Source organism: Idiotropiscis lumnitzeri, chromosome 8 (assembly GCF_059441095.1).
Source record: "Idiotropiscis lumnitzeri isolate Australia: NSW breed Sydney's pygmy pipehorse chromosome 8, RoL_Ilum_1.0, whole genome shotgun sequence".
In the NCBI taxonomy this organism is placed as follows: domain Eukaryota; kingdom Metazoa; phylum Chordata; class Actinopteri; order Syngnathiformes; family Syngnathidae; genus Idiotropiscis; species Idiotropiscis lumnitzeri.
This window is the reverse complement of record NC_142398.1, coordinates 3,849,152-3,870,131: the sequence shown is the minus strand read 5'-3', so window position 1 is coordinate 3,870,131 and position 20,980 is coordinate 3,849,152. Positions and strand designations below refer to the sequence as shown.

The window sequence follows — 20,980 nt, the reverse complement described above, 5'->3', positions numbered from 1 at the left end:
CTGCTTTGTTCAGGTCTCCATTTAGTTGTTTTCTATCCTTTTTGGTTGCCGTCTTTCTAATCTTTGGATATTCATTGAATTCAATTTATATTTAGGTTGTTTTCCTAGTGACACTTTTTTCTCTTATTTTTTCAAGTTAGATGCTGCATTTTTATTGCGCTATTGTGTCAGATTATATGATGCGCTTTTTACTTTTTTACCTTGTTGTGCTCTCATATTTTTTTTCATCCAGTTTGAGTCCTTTAGGTGGGCTTGTTATTCTTTTCGGCATCTGTTGCACTCTGTCCATTCATTTTTGTTTGTTGTTTGTTCTTTTGCGCAGATGCTTTTATCGCCGTTGTTTTATGTTTAATCTTTGTTTTTATGCTTTGTGTTGGGGTCCTAATTTTATTGGATAAATATCACACTAGGATGTCACGGTGGTCTCACAATGTAGAGGTCGTGGGTTTGAGTCTGGCCCCGGGCTTCCTGTGTGGAGTTTGCATGTTCTCCCCGTGCCTGCGTGGGTTTTCTCCGGGTGTTCAGATTCCCTCCTTCATTCCAAAAACATGCATGGAATTTTGATTGAATGATCTAAATTGTCCATAGCTGTGATTGTGGGCACGGATGGCTGTCCGTCTACGTGTGCCCTGCGATTGGCTGGCAACTAATTCAGGATGAGAGAGAGAGAGAGAGGCACAAGATACACACAATTTTTTTCCGCAGCCCAGGCATCAAACTATATGAACATTTTATCCATTATTTATCCACGACTTACAAACAGTGAAACAGAGCGATGAAAACATTTAAAAATTTCCACAGTAGGCTGTTTGGGCAGCAATTGCTTTTCTTTAGCATCTTCCTTTATTTTTCTCACACCTGTTCACATTGACAATTTGCATCCGTGTAAAAAATCAATCAATGATTAGCATAAAAAGTGTGAAGTGTGTGTGTACTGTTATCAGGATGTTCTGAACTCCTGGATAAAAAAGCCTTGTGAACTTTGCAGCGAGACGTATGACATTTATCACTGGTGTTGCTTTCAGACTGGCTAGTCTATGTGTGTGTCACATTTGTTCCTGCTTTCACTGTTGGTATTTTGTTTCCATTTAATGTGACATTTATGTTTGTTTCCGCCGAATATTCCCAGGCCCGACGCCGCAGCAGCCCCCCTATCTCCATTGGATGTTTTCATCCATTGAAGTATGTGGCATATAGAAAGTAGTCAATCAATGTACAAGAGACTTTAAATTTCTTTCATCATTGTCTTCCATAGTATTTTTGTCACTGTACAACGTCATTATGCTAATGTGTTTTGTTGAGGTTTTTTTGCATGCAAAGCAGTTGCTGTACAAATTATTGGATCCTCTTTTTTGAAAGTCAATTGTGTGGTATTTGCTTATGAACAGGTTCGTATAAACTGTGTTGTTAATTCTAGAAATTGATATACCGTATTCATTTCTTGGGAGCACGCCATTTAAATTTTTATCAATCATGTGGACTTTGATCAATAAAAAGTTTACATTAAAAGGTGTAGTGACCCAACCAGTTTGCTTCCTAAACAGGCTGCAGTATAAATTATTGTATTCTATTGTTTCTTTTTTTTAATCATGCTGTTTAAATTTTCGTCAATTGTGTGATATTTGCTCAATTAATAGTTTATATAAAGAATTTATGCAGTGACCAAATCACTTTGCTGGCTAAACAGGCTGCTTTTAATAGACTCAGTTGCCATGTGAGCACCGCTCTACTCCTCCAGCCTTGAGATCAATGAAATGCATCAGAGAAAAGTTTACCCCTGTGAAGTTTTATTGGACGTGGACTTGATGCGGGCAGGCAGGTCTGTCTGCCGCCTTGTCGGGCATCTCACGGAGCCGCCGCTGATAAGTGTGGACATCTTTCACTGTCATACTCATATGCCGCCTTCCAATTAAGCTTCCTTACTGTCACCACGGATATATTTCATGTAAATTAATCATCTCTCTGGTGTCCCGCATTAGTGCCGGGCCACCTCGTTAATATTCCAGCTAGAATCAAACTTTAGCAAGAACGTTCCGTCTAGGCATGTCGTCACCCGTTAGCTCAAGAATAACAGAGCGCCAACACTTCTTTGCTGCCTCGATGACAGATTAGCAGACATTTGACGCAAAATGTTAACGAGTGAAAAAGATTCTCAATATCTATGTAATACCTGTCGTTCAATTTGAAACAAAAGAAAAAAAAGGCAAAAATCACGTGAATATAATTTAAACTCAAATAATCTAATAATTAAATAAACACAAAATAAAAAGCACAATACAAAAAAAACAATAAAAATATAGATTCAGTTGAAAATTGCTTAATAAATACATTCCTTACTCATGTAAAAATCAAATGCAAAATGAAATTTAATCAAAAAGTATATTTAGCAATATGTAAAAATGAAACAAAAAATTGTCATCTTAAACAAAAATCAAACTCCACATCAAACAAAATAAAGAAAAAATATAAAACTGAAATCATCAAAAATCTCATTAAACTCACTCAAAATGAAAAATGAATTCAAATAACTAAAATAAAATTGCAAAATAAAATGTGTTTGCCTAACATAAGTCCAGCTGTGACTTTCCAAGCAGCAATTATTTGAACACGAAAATTCTAGCAATCGATTGATGCATATCATTTCAAATCCATAGATCTTGAAATAAGCATAAAAACAGTGACTGCTGCAGGAGACAAGGTTGGTTTTGGATTATTTTTCAGTAATTAACTTCAGGGTATCTCAAATTGGTATCCTATTCAAAAAAGTCACATTTTCAGAAGAGACGAGTGGCAGCAAGTAGCAATTGAAGCATTTAAGGCAGTAATTGAAAGTAGTAAATTCTGAATGGGATGCTCCTTTTGCTGATTTTCAACCTGGTTGGAATAAACAGTCATTGCACACTGGGGTGTTATTGCTGAGGCCACATGCTCGCTCAAAAAGCCGCCTGGCAACGGTGACTTGTTATTCATTTATTGACTTTTTTTTAATTTACTTCTATTTCGGAGAGAGATAACGCTGGTCTCCAGCTCGCCTCTTCCTCGGTTGAACTGCAGATACTGCAGCTTCACTCCTCAAATTCTTGCTCTTGACTTGGTCTCAACCCCCTAAAGTCTTGATAATGTCTCAGTCTCTCTCTCTCTGTATATATATATATATATATATATATATATATATATGTATATATATAAATATATATATATATATATATATATATGCGTGTGTGTGTGTGTTGGTCTGGACTTGGCCTCTCAAAACACTTGTCCTGTACAAGGTCGCATGGGGGCAGTGATGCCAGAGCCTATCCTAGCTGACTTTGGGCAAAAAGCACACGACACCCTGAATTGGTCGCCAAACAGTCGCAGGGGACACACAGACGCCGTCACCGAGCGGAAACCGACCCCCGTGCTCAGGCGAGTGTACCACTACACCATCAGTGAAAAGCTTCAAAGTCTTGGTCCTGATTCGTCCTCAACTCTTCAAAGGCTTGGTCACAAACCCTTCTATTCTTGGTCTTAGCCACCCATTCTCCAACGTCTCAAGTCTCAAAGGTCTGTTCTCGACTTGCCCTCAACCCCCCACATTTCCGGTCTTGTCCCAAACGCTCAAATCTTGGCCTCAACTCACTCAAAGTCTTTGTCCTGACTTAGTCTCTTATTTATCTAATTTATATATTTAATTGAATTATTGTTGTATTGCACTGGAGAGGGGAGCTCTCTAATCTCGTTGCACACCTGAGTACAATGACAATAAAGGGATTTCTGATTCTGATTCTGATTAAAAGTCTTGGACTTCAAAATCTTTGTCTCGACTCAGTCTCGACGACTCAAATCTTGGTCTTGACTCTGCTTCGATCCCTCAAAGAGTTTGTCATGAATATTTTTGTTTCAATTCGTTCTTGAGCCTTCAAAGTTTGGTCTTTGGCTCGACCCCTAATTGTCTTGGTCTTGACTCAGTGTCACCACACACACATCTTGGTCTTGACTCTAATTGCCTCTACACACCAATCCAATGTCACGTCGCCCTAGAAGTCGGCACGTCAGACCAGAAAATTACAGAAGTACACACTGCAAAAGCCGATGAGGACACCAACTACTACGGACCTTCTGCGCAAGCGTGAGAAGTAGTACTTCTTCATGCCATCTGCAGTGATAGTCAATGTGTAGCCTTTGACAGTGATGCCGATTAACGGCGGGCTTTCGTGAAAGAGAGTAATTACGTTGTCTTTGTGCTCTTCTGTCCTGCTAGCTGTTATGTCCATAGAGGAGATGTGAAAATGAACAAAGGTCATTTTGTTCTTGAGAAATGGCTTAAGTTTTCATTTTTTTCCACTTTTGTCACTTCCCGTTCTTGTACAGTGCACTGATTCGCTAGCTAACAGACAATCATAATACGCATTTAACCCGACAGCCCGACCCGATTGTACATGTTGACTGGCCGAACACTCGCACCAGACGTCCCAACAATGGCTGCGCTTTTACAACATTGAGCTACACACCAAACAGACGTTGTATACCGACTTTCCGATGACGTTGGGTTGGTGTGTTGAGTCTTATTCTCGACTAGTTTTCCACCCCTCATCATGCAACATGTAACGATTGAAGCATTGAATTTATGGTGGAAATTTAAGGCAGTAAATTCATTCACAGCACACTTGTGTGTTATCACTGAGGCCACATGCTAGTTGAAAAACCTGGCATGGTAAACCCTTAACATTTCATTTATTGTCTTGTTCTTTTTCATTGACGTTATTTATTTTCAGTTTTACGGGAGATAACATTGGTCTGCAGCTAGCCTCCAGCACGGATGAACTGCGGGCACTGGAGTTGGCATTTCGCAAACGCCAACAACTTCCCCCACCATGGGCGCGCAGATGCCGGCATGGATTATTTCCGGGAGGGTTTACTACGCGCTGTCACGACGCCTGGCACATATTCAAGGGGACAATAAAAAAAAAAGTGGAGAGAGAAAAAGCGAGAAAGGGAGGGAGAAGGTCAACCCTCCGCAAAAGTTTGGACTGCCGGTTGAAAAGGGCAAAAAGAGGCATTGGCCCGGGCTTTGTCATCTTTGTCAAACATGATGGGCTGTGGCAAAAGTGCAAGCTTGGAACTGGGCGGAAGGAAAAAAACGCCACAGGAAGACAGACGTGAGTGATAGTGTGGCGACTGATTGATTGACCAACACCGCCGACGGAAGTCAACTGATGAAGTTCACTGATGACATTGATAAGGGTCATAATAGGGCAGATAGCAATAAATGAGTGAGATTTGGGGAAGATCTAAGATGTTGACAATGACAACTAAATTAAATATTATAGGTGTTTTGTTTTTTTTGTTTTTTTTTTAATAATGCTAAAACTTGTTCAGTGATGCTGATTGGTTTTAAAGTTGTTACGTTTCATATCAATTTTGAAAGTCTTGGTCTTGACTCAGTCTCAAACCTACAAAGTCTCGGCTTTGAGTTTTGACCTCTAAACGTCTTGGACTCGAAAGTCTTATTCTTGACATGGTCTGGACGCCTCAAAATCTTGATCTTGACCAGGTCTTGACTCCTCACAGTAAATGTCTTGGTCTTCACTTTTTAACACCTATCCAAGTGTTAGACTAGATGCCTCATAGTCTTTGTTGTGATTCAGTCTTGGTCTTGAAAGTTCCAAGTCATAGTCTTAATGAGGTCTAGACACCTCACAGTCCTGGTCTTAACTTGGTCTCGGGATGTCCATTTTCTGGTCATGATTCTGTATCGACCGCTCAAATTCTTGGTCTTGACTCAGTATCAACCAGTCAAGACTTTGGTATGGACTCTGAGAATCTTGTTCTCAACCACTCAAAGTCTTAGTCCTGACTTGGTTTTGTCCCATTTAGGGACTTAGCCTTGACGATTTCTCAAAGTCTTGCTCTTTACCCATCAATTTTTTTACCTTGACTTCGTCTCGCCAACCCTTGAAAGTCAGTTTTAAACCGTCCTGCCTTTTTGCTTTTGAACCATATTTTCTTATACCAGATAAGCTCCAATAATTCCACTTTGCATTATCTCGGCTCAAAGGCCAGATCAAAATGGGAGACGGATCATGTGTAAGGTTATGCAAAATCACACGTTATATCTAGTGAATAAATAATGAAAACTCAACTGAACCTAATTAGACCAATTCATAATGTTAACTGAAAACTAATGTAATGTTCAGTGAAGTCAATCATTTAGAGAGTAGAAGGGTGAAAGAAACATACGAAGAGAGAAGAGATGACAATGAATGCATTTCAACCATCCCATAAATGAAGGGACTTGTGGTGGCCACCGGACTCCCCATTCACCTAATCAGTGGAGACATGCAGTTCAAGGCATGGCACCTCCTAGGGGATCCCAGGGGCCATAGTCGTAACGTTCCACTTCATGACTTTCCCTGTGCTTCCTGGCATGCAACTCAGCCGCTCGCGATGTCCCTCTTTTCCTCTCTCTAGATCTCTTCTATGCTGTCGTGACAGAATGTTTGACGTGTCTCTGGTGACGGAGTTCATTAGCTGGTGTACCTAATGTTGGGTCCTGAGCATGTGGGTAAAAAGCCGGATGGAAGCACCTCTGAGACACAGGCCACAGCAGGAGTGGAAAGACATGTCTACATTTGTCCCAAGGCAGTAGGCTTACCAAAACCCTGGTCTAGACCTTCAAAGTCTTTGACTTGACTCTTGGTCTCAACCCCTCAAAATCTTGGCCTTGAGAGTCATGATCTTGGTTCTGGTCTCAAATAGACAACGTGTTGCTCTCAACTCAAGTCTTGGTTTTGAGTCATTTGTGACGGTCAAAATCTTTGTTTTGAAAGTCTTTGTCTTGAGTCCCTCAAAGTCATGGTCTCGACTAGGTCTTGACCACTTAAAACCTCGATTTTGCCTCTGTCTCAATCCTTTTCACTCCATCTCAACCCAGTGAAGTCTCTACTCATAAAGACATGGTCTCAACTCTCAAAGTCTCTGTCTTGACTAGGTCTCCACAACCTTTAAAGAATTAGTATTGAAAGTCCCAAGCTTGCCACTTAAGATTTGGTTGAGACTACATCTCGGCCCATCAAAGCCTTGGTCTTAACTCTGTTAGCGCTAATTTAGTGTGCTTACCATTCTACCCCAATCTACCAGCAATCTCTTTTGAAATGTTTTTATTAATCCCAACTAGTGTAAATTTGCATCCAAATTTGCACCGGTGGACTTTGATTGCTCATGAAGTATTCATCATGGCAGAAGCACGTCGCAAATGAAATGGTGTGACTTGACCTTTGGCGACGAGGAACTCAATGGTGGGACGGCGAGCCAATGAGGAAAACTCATTTTTTCAAATGACAGCTGATTTAATCAAGACGGAAAAATCCATGTGCCTTAAATTAATCAGCATTGTGTTGTACACACACACACGCACTCACATGCACACACGCTTGCACACACACGGACCAGAAGACTTCCTCACACACACACTTGGTTGAGGTGAGCATGCACACAATTAGTTTAATGTGATCGTTCCTCGACAATTATTCATGATAACTGCCACCTCACACAACAGAAATCATCAGAATGACGGGAAATAATGCACAGCATCTTCCACAGCATCTTCAGTCACCCACGGCACATACCATACTGTCATAAAATCATAATATTAAATCATAAAATGAATGCAAGTAATTTATTATAACTGCCACTTTGCATAGTAGAAATAAAAAAAAAAGCCACTAGGAATAATCCACAGTTTAAAAACAATCGACAAGACCTTTTAAACCAGCAGAGGTCCATCAGAGTTTGTCCAACACTTGCTTGTTGCCCAAAAGGGCTGCAGAAGAAAGTAAAGATGCTTATATTTCACAACTACAATAATCAGTCATCCAGAGTCACTTTATTTGGTTACAGTTGGCTGAGCTGCAATGAAACTTAATGTTTAATTGTTGCTCTAATTTGTTATTGGAATAAAGATTGAATTTCAACAAACAATGACAAATGAATCCATAAGTCATTTAAATTCTCCCAGTGAGCTTTTTCTAATCTCCACGGGCACAATAATATTTTGCCTTTTGTAATAAACCTCACTGAAGCAAGACACTACTTGGCTGGTTATATTAGCTCAATTGGCGCATTATTGTATTTAAAGATCATTAAATTTGGGCTCTTTATTTTCATTTTGTTTTTTGTGAACAGGTGATTGTGATTGCAAAGTGTCCATCTGTTTGTGACAAGAAGCACCAATTCATGTTGTGTGCTAGCTAGAGGTAGGGCTCCTCGATTATAAAAAAAATTATAATCATGATTCTTTCAGTAATAATTGAAATACTGATTATTCAAATGCTTGTTTCTTTAGGGTACAAAACAAAATAAATGTTTAAATGGAAACGATATGAATACAAATCAAATTTATTTTCTCTTGCCACCACAAGTCCCTTCTTAATTATTGGGATGGTTGAAATGCATTCATTGTCACCTTTTCTTTCACTCTTCCACTCTCTAAACGACTGACTGCACTGAACCTTAAATTAGTTTTCAGTTAACATTATAAGTTGGTCTACTAAGATTCAGTTGAGTTTTCATTATGTATTCACTTGATATAAAGTGTGATTTTGCATAGCCTTACACACGATCTGTCTCCCTTTTTGATATGGCATTTGAGCCGAGGTCATAACGTTGTTGAGAAGTGGAATTTTTGGAGTTTCGGGACATTTAAAATAATAATAATAATAATAAGCAGAAGAAAAATCAAAATGATGCAGTCACAGTGAGCAGGCAATCTTAAATAGGTGAGTTTTGAGTTTGGATTTGAAGGTTGTAAAGGAGAGTGAGTTGCAGAGGTTCGATGGCAGAGAGTTCCAAAGCTGGGGTGCAGATCTGCTGAAGGCTCTGCTCTCCATGGTCCTGGGGAAGGCAAGTGGAACTGCCGGGTGGATAAAGGAGGATGAACTGAGTGTATGGACTGGAGTGGTAATGTTGAAGAGGTCAAACTGAGAGATGAGGGGCAAGGTTATGAATGGCTTTGAAGGTAAGGAGCCGCTTGAATTGGATATTGGAATTGCATATAATACGAGCAGTTCGGTCCCTGTTCCACCGATGTCAGAGTTTGGTCCGCATTGCCGGCATCCAGTTGGATTTGTTTCCAGTGAGGGTTGGACTCCGCCAAGGCTGCCCTTTGTCACCCTTTTATGGACAGAATTTCTAGGCGCAGTCGAGGCAATGAGGGGGTCTGGTTTGGTGGCCTCAGTATTGCATCTCTGCTTTTTGCAGATGATGTGGTACTGTTGGCTTCTTCAAGCCGTGATTACCAACGCTCACTGGAGCGGTTCGCAACAGAGTGTGAAACGGTTGGAATGAATATTAGCACCTCCAAAATTGTGACCACGGTTCTCAGTCGGAAAAGGGTGGAGTGCCCTCTCCAGGTCGGGGACGAGATGCTTCCCCAAGTGGAGGAGTTTAAGAATCTTGGGGTCTTGTTCACAATGAGGGGAGGATGGAGCGTGAGATCTATCGGCGGATCGGTGCAGTGTCTGCTGTGATGCGGACGCTGTATCGGTCTGTTGTGGTGAAGAGGGAGCTGAGCCAAAAGGCGAAGCTCTCGATTTACCGGTCAATCTACGTTCCTACCCTCACCTTTGGTCACAAGCTATGGGTCGTGACCGAAAGAACAAGATCTCTGATACAAGCGACCAAAATGAGTTTCCTCCGTAGGGTGTCCGGGTTCTCCCTTAGAGATAGGGTGAGAAGCTGTTACATCTGGGATGGACTCAGAGTTGAGCGGCTGCTCTTCCACGTTGAGAGGAATCAGATGAGCCAGCCTCCTGGACGCCTCCCCGGTGAGGTGTTCAGGGCATGTCCCACCGGCAGGAGGGACAGAGAATGAGCCAGGACACGCTGGAAGGACTATGTCTCCCAGCTGGTCTGGGAATGCCTGTGGATCCCTCCGGAAGAGCTGCAAGATGTGGAGCGATGTCTGGGCTTCCCTGACGAACCTGTTGCCTCCGCAACGCGAGCGCGAATAGCCAAGGGTATCCCCATTTTTAAACGGGGTATTTCTATATTATACAATACAATACCATTTTATTTATATAGCGCATTTCACAAAAACACTGGGAGACGCTTTTTACCCCCTAAACAACGATGAACAACCAGAACCTTTTTCAGACTTTTGTTGTCACATGTGGCAAATTCACAGATGAGCTCAGACGCATTTATTCATTTTATTTATTGCACTTCATCCCTTGCTCAAATTAAACGCGACTTAAGATACTTGTTTTGGCAATTAATAGGTTCTTCACGCATCGCTTCCGTGTTTTTGCCCTCTGAGTCTCGCTCTTTCTCACTCCCGCACTCTCAGTTGAACTCTCAGGTTTAGGGGCAGTACATGCAACAGCATTACAAGATTTCATTCTGCTCTGAGTGGAAATATTTGAATTCCACACACGCGGTACTAGACTTTCTTAGGGATGATTAAAAAGACCAATGAAATTCACCTCTATCCTGGCTTAGTCCGTCCTTTTTAAAAAACTTCTTCTCCATCCCAAAAATGGGCGCCCGTCTGAGAGTTAGCTCCTGGCTAACTTACTAGTAACCACATATATTATAGCAGTTAACAGAATGGGTCAAGGTAGAACTTTGGGGTACCGGTGCGGGCGATTCTAGTGTGTTAGTAAATGCCATATGCTCGGTGGAACATAGCAGTTAATAACTTTTTGATGGGTTTTTAACATTTAATTCTATTTTTAGATTATACAGCATGCCAATGTGAAACATGCGGCAGGCTAGTGGCCCCCAGGTTGTACTTTGGACAACCCTGATGCAAAGATCAGAAGAAGCATTGTAAAATGCAATCTTTTGAAATCGCTTTCAGTATATTTTTTTCATGAGTGTCCGAGCAGAGGCGTCAAGGCTTCGAGTCGGACAGGATCTCTATTATTCCCTCTATTATTCTTGGTGGGGTGTCTCGTTATCTCTTTGACTCCATTTCGGTTTAAGGCCCTCCGGTGAGGCGACAGAGGGATTCAATCAATGTCCTTTTTCCATATTTCCTAAGCTGTCGTCTGGTTACACATCCAATAAAAACTCTTGTTGACTTTACAACAGCGTTTTTAGATCGAAGAGTTGACGTTTTAATCACAGTGGAATTTACACGGCACTTTGAGAAGCCAAAAAATTATGTACCTTAAAGATGGAACATTAGATGCACATACATTAAAAATGATGAAATAATGCTACATTAGAGGTATGTAGAATCTGAAAATAATACAGGAGGTCTAAATCTACAAGAATAATGCCATAATTATTTGAGATTTTGATTTTATTTTTTAAAGAAAAATCATAACTATTATTATTGGAAAAAATCTGATTATTCAGAATCCTAATTGTTTAACAATCAAGAAGTAATTTCACAGGAATTAAGTGGTAATGTGAGGGAAAAAATAGTTGCATGAAAATAAAACTGCATTAAGGAGAATCATGAGGTAAATATTCATAAAACGTTATATCAAGTTCATATGATTTGTGAACAATTTAAATCTTATGACAACAAAGTTATAATTATTAAGTTATAATTTCACATGAGCAAAATGTCACCCAAAAAAATCTGTATGAGAAGAAAGATAAAATGTGAATATTTTCCCAGTGTTTTAAATAAAATTGAAAGTTGGGGGGAAAAAAACGTGACATCTGACCTCCAGTTCAACTCCAGTTCAAGACTTTCCTTATCTTTTATTCTTATCCTTTTATTTTGTTTATTGCACATTGCGGCCTTCCTGCTTCTATGTGATGAGATTTGGCTTTTTCCTGGAAGAGTGCTGACGCGGCCGTCAATTTCCAAAGTGGAAGACGAAAAAAAGTGTGTTCAACAAATGGAGAGGAAAAGGAAGCTTCTCTGGCAAATAGACGATTTTCTGAAGCGTCAGCGTCCTCCGCCTGCTTGACATTCACATTTTCGCATCTCTGCCCATGGCTACGTGTGCTCAGGTGAGCTTGTTGAGTCACTGGAGCATCATAGCTCATGACACCAAAAACATGGAGAAAACAGCCACAAATAAATAGTTAGGCTATAACAAGCGTCAAGACATCTGTGATCATCTTGACAATTAAGTTGTAATATTACAAGGAATATAAAATTGATGTCTTTTTGCAACATCTCGACTTGGTGCGACTTTGTCTTGGTGAGTGCGCAAACAATATTTTGGTATTTTGAGCTGCTGTCAGTAAAAACGGAACCTCAAAGGGGATTTTTCATGGGCTGCTTCCAAACTACGGCCTGTCCTTCCAGAAAACATTACAGTAGACAAGCCTTTTCCTTCACTGTGCATTTTTTGAACCCATTTTTTATTTATCGATTTTCAACACGTTAGGGCTGTCTACACTGAATACTTCTAGAATTGATTATTCGATTTGTTATTCCATCAATTAATCGGCGGAACTGCGCACTTGATGCTTTTTTGCCAAGCAGTCCCCCGCCCTCCGGCCATGACCTGGGTTCCCTTCCGGCCTCAACCCTCCAGCCTTATTCATAAAAATTGTCGGCCCCTGAACCCGTAAAAAACGTCCGTGCATGAAGAGATGCTAACGGCAGAGGTTTATTTAAAGATCATTAGCTGGTTAATTTATTATTCAAATACGCTTACCTTATTATGGGCTTACCATGGAGGTAAGTGTTTCGTCAAACTGAAGTGGGTTAACGGTTTGACGACCACACGCTGTATGTGTGCCCGTTTTCCACACATCGGCTCGCTGTCTTACACAGTGAGCAGAGCTGAACTCTGTTAAAGGGACAGGACACGGAACAGCATCACAAGATTTCATTCTGCTCTGAGTGTAAATGTTTGAATCTTCTTCTTCATCTCCTTCTTCTTCATCTCTTTCTTCTTCGTCTCATTCTTCTTCTTTCTTCTCCACAAACGTGCCCAATGCAAGCAAGTACGCACAGTTGGTGGGGGTGCTTTTGACACAGTCAGAGGCCTTTTTTCAAAATTTGTCACCCCCTGCCCACCGTATTCTGGTTAATTCTGAGATGTTATACTCATGATTTTGAAGCAGATTCAATTACTGGCTTAGTCATTATTTTTCAAAGTAAAAGCTGATGTTTCCAACTGTTGTATTTTGAGTAAATATGAGAGGCTGAAATCAGAGGATCTGGACAATTTAAAGTTAAACAAGGGCTCTAAATGGTTATTTAATTACTTGAATAGTTGTCGATCAATTTGATCGTCGATTATTTGCCAATTTGATTAATTTCGATGAGACTTTATCCTTGTTTTGGTATCCTATTTGTTTTTATCTTTATTATTGTCATGTTCCATTGTCTACTGTTTGATGACAATTTTTTGATAACGTACAGTCGATATTGAATCAAGTTGTTGGCTAAATCACTCATAGACTTTACCAATCTGCAGAGACGGTTATATCTTAAAGACATCAATCACCGATCACGTTTGACAGAAGTGGTCATTTCACGAAATTTTGCCGGGCTGTCATCTATGGTCAGTATCTGTCCGACATTTGTCAGTCCCAAATTTTTCATGATGAGCTAAATTGCAATCGTCAGTGGGTCAGTCCATCAGTTAGTCCATCAGAACTCCATTGGTCCGTCAGTTGGACCCCCCAAAAAATGTCAGCAAAATGGGCGTCCGTTGTGTTACTCTGACGGATGAAAATCCACTTCTGTCAATGTTTAGTCCATCATTTTTTTTTAAATTTGCAGACATTCGTCAACCCTCAGCAAAACGGGTGTCTGAAAAATGGACTGACAGACTGGTCAGTCATTCTAATGGAATGCCCACGGTGGCATTAGCAACACAGACGCCTCATTAAACTCAACAGGTGAAGAGTTTGCCTGCTACCAGCAGTGCCTATTGACGAATTCAAATATGTGCAGCCGCAGAAGCTAAAGAAGAAAAAGCCAAATTAAAAGAAGAAGCTTTTGCATCTCAGGAAAAAAAAACATCCCACAATACAGGTGTCTGCCCGGGACAATAGCAAGCCTCAGTAAACCTCGAGAGCGAGCGTTAGAATACGCGAGGTACGGCATCACTTCGTCTTCAGAGCAGGTGTAAAATATTAAAAGCCACTGCAAATGGCTCCTACCGATGTGGGACATCCCAGGTGGGGCATGCGTACGTGGCGCCCCGCCTCCCCCCGTAAACATCCTCGAAGATGCGCCAGATGGTGAGGGGGTTGGTGGGTCAGGGGCGGGTGGCAGCGTCCCACGACACAGCGGAAACGACAGGCATGTTTAATTCACAAACCTTCCATTTCCACGTCGTCGCGCGCTGGTGCTACACGGCGTGTGACCCACAACCCCCACCCCCACGGCAGCAGCAGAAGAGCGAGCCGCAACATTTTCCTTATTTCCCAAAGCGAACCGCGCATTTAACGGGAGTACAACATTCCCGGCTAATCTCGCCGTCTCCCGTGGCCTTTCTACATGTTCATTCCATGACAACAGTAGAACCAATTCACACAAATTAGCCTTCCACAAAATGACGAGCAGGCAGAAATGCAACCGAGTTGCTGTTCATCCTATTTGTTTTCTCCACCACTGGCGAGGTAAGTATGAAGAGTTCGTTTAAAAAAAAAAAAAAAAAACAAGAATAAATAATGCCAACAAATTTTTTTCTAAATATACTGTCACTTTTTAATTTCAGAATCGATCAATCTAGTAATAACGATTATAGTGCAAATACGATACATTGTGATAACGATTAATATTATATTTTGATAATGAAACAACACAATAACAATACATGGTATTGACTGTGTTTTCAATTTTATTACAAAATACGGAAAGCGCGTTGTTACAGCTCCAGCTGTTGTGAAATGCGCTATATAAATAAAGTTCTATCTATCTATCCATCCATCCTCGATCACTCACAATGCATATATATATATATATATATATGCACACATACATACATTATCTATACCGCTTTGGGCAGTAGGCGGGGTACTCCCTGAATTGGTGTCCAGCCAATCGCAGGGCACACATAGACGAACGGTCATCCGAACAATATAATTAAAAAATAGAAGTCCACCATTGAAATGAATGCAGAGACAGATAATGCTACAAATATGTATACATATACATATGCATTTCTTTAAAGACAAAACCTCTTTTTTGGCAAATATAATAAATATATACAAAAAAATAATAATTTAAGTACACTGACATTAAATGGACAGGATTTTTTAAATGCCACCAAATTTGACAATTGTAACAGAGAAATGCACTTTTTAAATACCATCCCAGCCAGACATTAATTCCACAAAAAGTGATCAAAAACATTTTTCAGCTCAATTTTTCCAAAGTGGAAAAAAAATCTCTTTCTTGCCAAATAAAAAGAAGTCTGACATTGACCGAGTAAAAATAAGGAGGGCCAAGAATTTTGAAAAAAAAGTTATTTACCGTATTTTCCGGACTACAAACCACTACTTTTTTTCTAGAGTTTGAGCCAGATACAACGTTGCGGCTTTTCTGTGTATTTTTCTTTCACCGGGAGGGGCGCTCTATAGTTCAGAAAATAATAAATAAATATGGATCTTGAGTCTGTTCTGTTTTAATTAGCAAAATTGCTGCAGTGTTAAAAGGCACTGTTTTAGGAATCTGTTTATGTACCTTTATGTGCATTCACAGTACAAAATCGTTCTGTACATGCAGTAAACAAATAAGTTTTTTTCAATATAGAAAACTGTGGCTCCTAGCCTATTGCAGCTTGCATATCGTTTTTTTTTTCTCAAAAAAGAGCTGCAGCAGCGTATATAAAGATGCGCCTTAGAGTCTACAAATTATGGTAAGTTAAGAAAAAAAATCTAAAACCGTAATTAAAGCAGAAAGTCTGCCATCGAATGGCCTTTTTGTTTTAAATCAACAAAACTGACAGACAAAAATAAAAAAAATCATAATAAATTAAGGCAGCACGGAGGCCGACTGGTTAGCACAATGGCCTCACAAGTGCGAGACAGCATCGAGCGTGGGTTCGATCCCGGCTCCGGCCATCTTGTGTGGAGTTTTCATGGGTTTCCTCTGGGTACTCCGATTTCCTCCCACATTCCAAAAACATGCATGGCAGGCCGATTGAACACTCTAAATTGCCCCTAGGTATGAGTGTGAGCGTGATGGTTGTTTGTCTCTGTGTGCCCTGCAATTGGCTGGCAACCAGTTCAGGGTGTCCCCCGCCTACTGCCCGAAGATAGCTGGGATAGGCTCCAGCACCCCCGCGACCCAAGTGAGGAGAAGCGATACAGGAGATGGATGGATGGATAATAAATTAAAAAAATATATATGCAAATATACATTCTTTTATATAAAATCCAAATCTGAAATTGAATGCACAAAATTTTTATGTTCATTTTAAAAATTCTCCCCCAAAAAATCTTGGTTAAAGTTAACATCGGGCATTAAATGCATGTGAACTACTCGCACGTAATCACATATCTTGTTGTTCTACAGTGTACTACTGTAAATCAATCTGTCTAAGACATAAAACTGTCCATTTTCACTGTCGCAACACAAAGTTTTGTGCAATTTTGCAGGATTTTTCCTGATATTGTTGCTATAAACATTGCAAGTTGTGTCCTCCTTCTTCTTGCGATACAAAATGACAAGCGGCACTTTAATTTGAATCGGCAGTCAAGTTTACATTTTAGTAGCACATTTCCGTCCTAACACCAAAAAAGCATTTTGCACTTGCGCCGCCCACGCGCACCTACACTACAGTACATACATCAATTATTTTAGCGAGAAGTTCTTCTTGTTTTTTTCCCTTTTCCTTGCCGTCTGCATGTTCTTGGCAGCGTCTCCAGCCTTCTGCTTCTCCATCCACAACATGACTGAACACTCAAGCATGACGTAGCTATGAGATTTTCACTCACACACTCCGTTCCGACGTCTGTGGCACCCAACAATAAAGTGCAATGTTTTTTGTGTGTGTGTGTGTATTCTGTGAATTTATAGCGGGTCCGCTGGGTTTTCTTTGGCTTTTTTCTGGAGGATTATGTAAGCGTCTCACCGAGATTGCTTACTGCCTAACGAGAGGGATTCAAATGGAGAGCACAAAACCAGTAAAGCGGCCTTGTTTTACGTATCACTGGTGTCGGGAGAACTTCATACGTGACAAATTTGTTTTTACAAATCAACACTCTTGGTCAGTTTTTTTTGGGTTGCCAGAAAAGTGAGGATTTGTGTGGTCCATAAATCCCCCCCAAAAAATTATTAAAGTAAAAAACTAAATAAATGCAGATTTTCCCCAGAAAGTGGAAATAGTAATAAAAAAAATATATCAATAAAACTTTGTTTTTGAATTTTCTAAATACATTTTACATGGAATCAAATTTAATGAATTACATTTCTATTGAAATAATTGCAAACTGTAATAATAAATAAATAGACTATATGGATGAAAATATTTGTGACTATATTTGTATTATGAATCATATTTCCACATTTCCAATAATTTTTTAAAATATATTTACAACTGAGTACATTTCACCATTTGCCACATGTTGACAGACATTCACATTTAAAGAACAACTATATAGAATGTCTGTATGTAATTAGAATCAGTAAACATTGAAACTTTACCCAAACATTTCATAGATTTTTTTTAAAGCTGTCCGTGTCATCTGCATTGATCCCATTTTTTTCCCTCCGTCCATCCTCAGTGACGTCTTTCACCCTGATTGTCAATACAGTCAATCATCATATGCGACGGTTATTCCACTGAAGTACATGAGCATTTGTTGCCTACAAAGAGATTACCGAAAAGAAATTGTTGTTCCACACGTTTTTTCTTGCAAGAAAAACTATGCCTTTTTTTGGGATAAAAGGCAAACAATGCTGCACTAATTAGGCTTCGAGCCCAGTGACAAGGAACATTATCTCTTGTGGTCAGCCATCGACATCCAGTTGAAGCTCATCGAGCCTGCAATACTCCCGCAGTGATTTACTGCCCGTCTGGTGGGCGGACAATCTCTGCTGTTTTGTTATAGGATTGGAGAAAGATATCTGAGGTGTTCAATCGTTTGTTAAATGGCATGCGCTTCACACAATTTATTAAATTTCCCCGTCATTATTTACCCGATGGTGCGTTTAAAAGGCACTGACCTTCACATGACGAACCTGTGACCGTACACCCCCTCGACAATCTCTTGAAAAAGGCTACAATTTAAAATCATGTTGGTATTTTACTCCCCCCACCCTGAGCACCTCAAAATTTGAAAACATGGAAAATTCAGTCCCTGAAGCCAGTTTAATTTCGCAAAAAGAAATTTGGTGGGCAATTCTATCATTAATAGACCCACAAACACAGGATGCACAAGATCTATTTTGCCTTGCAGCAAATTTATGGCTCGAATCTTCAAAATATTTGGGGCTGAAACACTAAAGACAGTTGGACTTTCTAACATGACATTTGATGTGCATGTTTATCATGACTAAACCCACAAAACAATGTCAAAGTCCATGTCAGAATAAACACAATAAGCCTGTTTGAAACCTTTTCTGCATCCTTTTGGCCAAGAATTTAGCTCCAAAAGCACTTTCACTTTGCAATATGAATTTTGGTAAGTCTGTCTAACATGAGTAGACCAACAAAAATTTCAAAAAGGAAGAAGAAAAAGAAAAGTAAAAAAGGTGTGCCTGAAAAGTCCAACCTTTTGCATCAAAGCAGAGTGTTGAGCTCATTTTGTCCATTTCCATGTCATTTTTTTAAAAGGAACTTCAAACAGTGAAAGCCTAATTGTGTCTTGAAACCCTTTTTCGGCACCCTCATTTCTTTTAAGCTAAAAAGAAGGTTGAATTCTTACTTTCAAACCCCAATACTGGCCATTTAAGCGCAATTTACATGTATTGCATTGACCAGATTGTGTAATTTTCAAATATTGACACATTATTCGGCAGATTTAAGCACCACAATCCATTAAAAATACGCTCTTTAACAAAGTTATTGCACCCTTGTCAGCATCATTTGTCAACAAGCAGCCAAGTTGCTCACTCACCTTGTCAGCCATGATCATGGAGGAGCCTCCGTGCACCCCGAGCACAGGAAGTTGGGTCTGCACGGACAGGAAGTCGAGAATCTGAGCAATGGCCTCCTGGTCGGTGCCGTCAGCGAACACGATGCCGTGAAGACGAGAACGCAACAGCAGCTCGCATACCTTCAAAAAACGTAAGCTCATTACAGTTAACCCCTAAGAAATCCATATGTTTGAATTACATTAAAACCTGGACGTAGTCCTTAGCGCCTGTTAGATGGAGGATTAACATAAAACACAAAGAATGCTCCTCGCACAGATTTTCATATAAGGGCAAACCGTGCCTGCTTCAAGTAGTTTGTTTCTCACTCCTAAATAAAGTTTACTGTAAAACTGACATGTTAAACAAAATATTGTCACGTCATCATTACACCGCTTATCCTATACAGGGTCGCGGGAGGGTGCCGGAGCCTATCCCAGCTCACTACGGGGGTAAGGCGCACAACAGGTTGCCAGCCAGTCACAGGGCAGACATAGACACCGTCACCAAATGGGAACTGATCCCATGCTGCCCGCGCACAAGTTAGGCGGATGTAGCACTACACCATCAGCGACCCTAAACAAAACATCGTCTGTTTCAATACTAAAATGTTGACTCGAAGCATGTAATTTCTTTCTCATGAAAGTAACGTAGCTACAAAGAGGCTAATGGAAATTAGCATAGCTATTGCGGTAGAGCTACGCAATTAATCAAATTAGAATTGTGGTCGCAATTTTGGCTGCCACAAGTAAAATAAACTGATCATTGGCAGCACCTTGTCAACCAATAGTCAGTCAACCACTCGGGGGCAAACGCATGGTTCAGCTTTCATTGAGCTGCCTAAATAACTAGGGAGCACACTCTACAGGCGGAGCCTGAAGTCACTCGGGGGCATGATGAGGGGTGAATCATGTTAAGAGAAGAAATGAGGAGCTTGTGCCTGAAAATTGATCCACATCCATTACCTGGACTTCGTAATTGCTCTCTTTCAGAACTGGGAACTTGACCCTTTTTTGCCAGTCAGTCCCCCGTCCTCCAGCCGCTATCTCGGTACCCGTCCGGTCTCAACCCTCCGGCCTTATTCATAAAAATTGTCAGTTCGCATTTGGTCATTTTTAAATTCTTGAGTAATTATTATTGTATTGTATTATTTATTATGTCATCAGGGTATCTTCAAATGACAGACCGCATTTCAATTTTGGACCAAGTCAAGGTCTGATGTGGACCCATGGTCAGTTGCGGTTGAAAAAGGGAACATTTGCATCATCACGCGATCGTTTTATTCTCACACACGCCCGTGTCCCACATTATATAATGAGCCAATCCAACTATTTGTTTATCAGAAGACATTAGCGGGATTGAAGACATGAAAATCTCAACTTGTCCGGACGACAGCTTTTATCTTCAAAACACTCGGAAATCAGGTAACTTGGCTCTCAGGGAACCACTGCATTGCTAATATAATTACTTTTTGCTTCTTATTTTTTTTCAAACTCATTTTCTGTTTTGTACTCTGTGCAAACTGCAAAACTGCAGGGGCACTCCCATTCACCTGTGTGATGACAGACTTGGGGTCAGTCTGGTTGATCCTTAAGGGCACCACCGACACGTCAAGGGCGTCGTCAGGGCTCCGTAGGGGACGCAGGTCCTGGTCCGGGACCAGTCGGGTCTGGCCCATCACCACGCCCACGCTGAGCCCCGGAGGCTTCTGGGATGTGGCCGGAGCCACCCAGTGGGAAAGTAGGAGCAGCATCCAGAACACCGCAGACATTGTACCCTGAATACACAAAGAACACAACACCAATGTATATGGGTCATTTTTATTTTGCTTGATCAATAACAGTAAAAGCAATTCTACAAAAATAAATGAATTGAAATTTAGCAGTGTTTTTATGCATTCATTGTGAAAACAATACTTATTGACAGAGCAAATGGTGGTGGCCCACTGAAATACATCTCTTGCGTAACAGTAAAGACTTCTGTTGT

The 20,980-nt window shown here is 40.5% G+C and overlaps 1 protein-coding gene across 2 annotated transcripts in view; it reads right to left on the bottom strand.

Annotated features, from left to right (window-relative positions):
• Positions 1-20,980, bottom strand: part of grin2ab (glutamate receptor, ionotropic, N-methyl D-aspartate 2A, b) — a 150,238-nt gene that overhangs the window by 91,941 nt on the left and 37,317 nt on the right. For both annotated transcript variants that reach the window (XM_088302178.1, XM_088302179.1), the window contains exons 3-4: positions 20,547-20,771; positions 18,979-19,137 (exon numbers count right to left, since the gene is read on the bottom strand). In XM_088302178.1, coding sequence (XP_088158304.1) covers positions 18,979-19,137; positions 20,547-20,771 — 384 coding nt within the window. The remainder of the gene's footprint in view (positions 1-18,978; positions 19,138-20,546; positions 20,772-20,980) is intronic.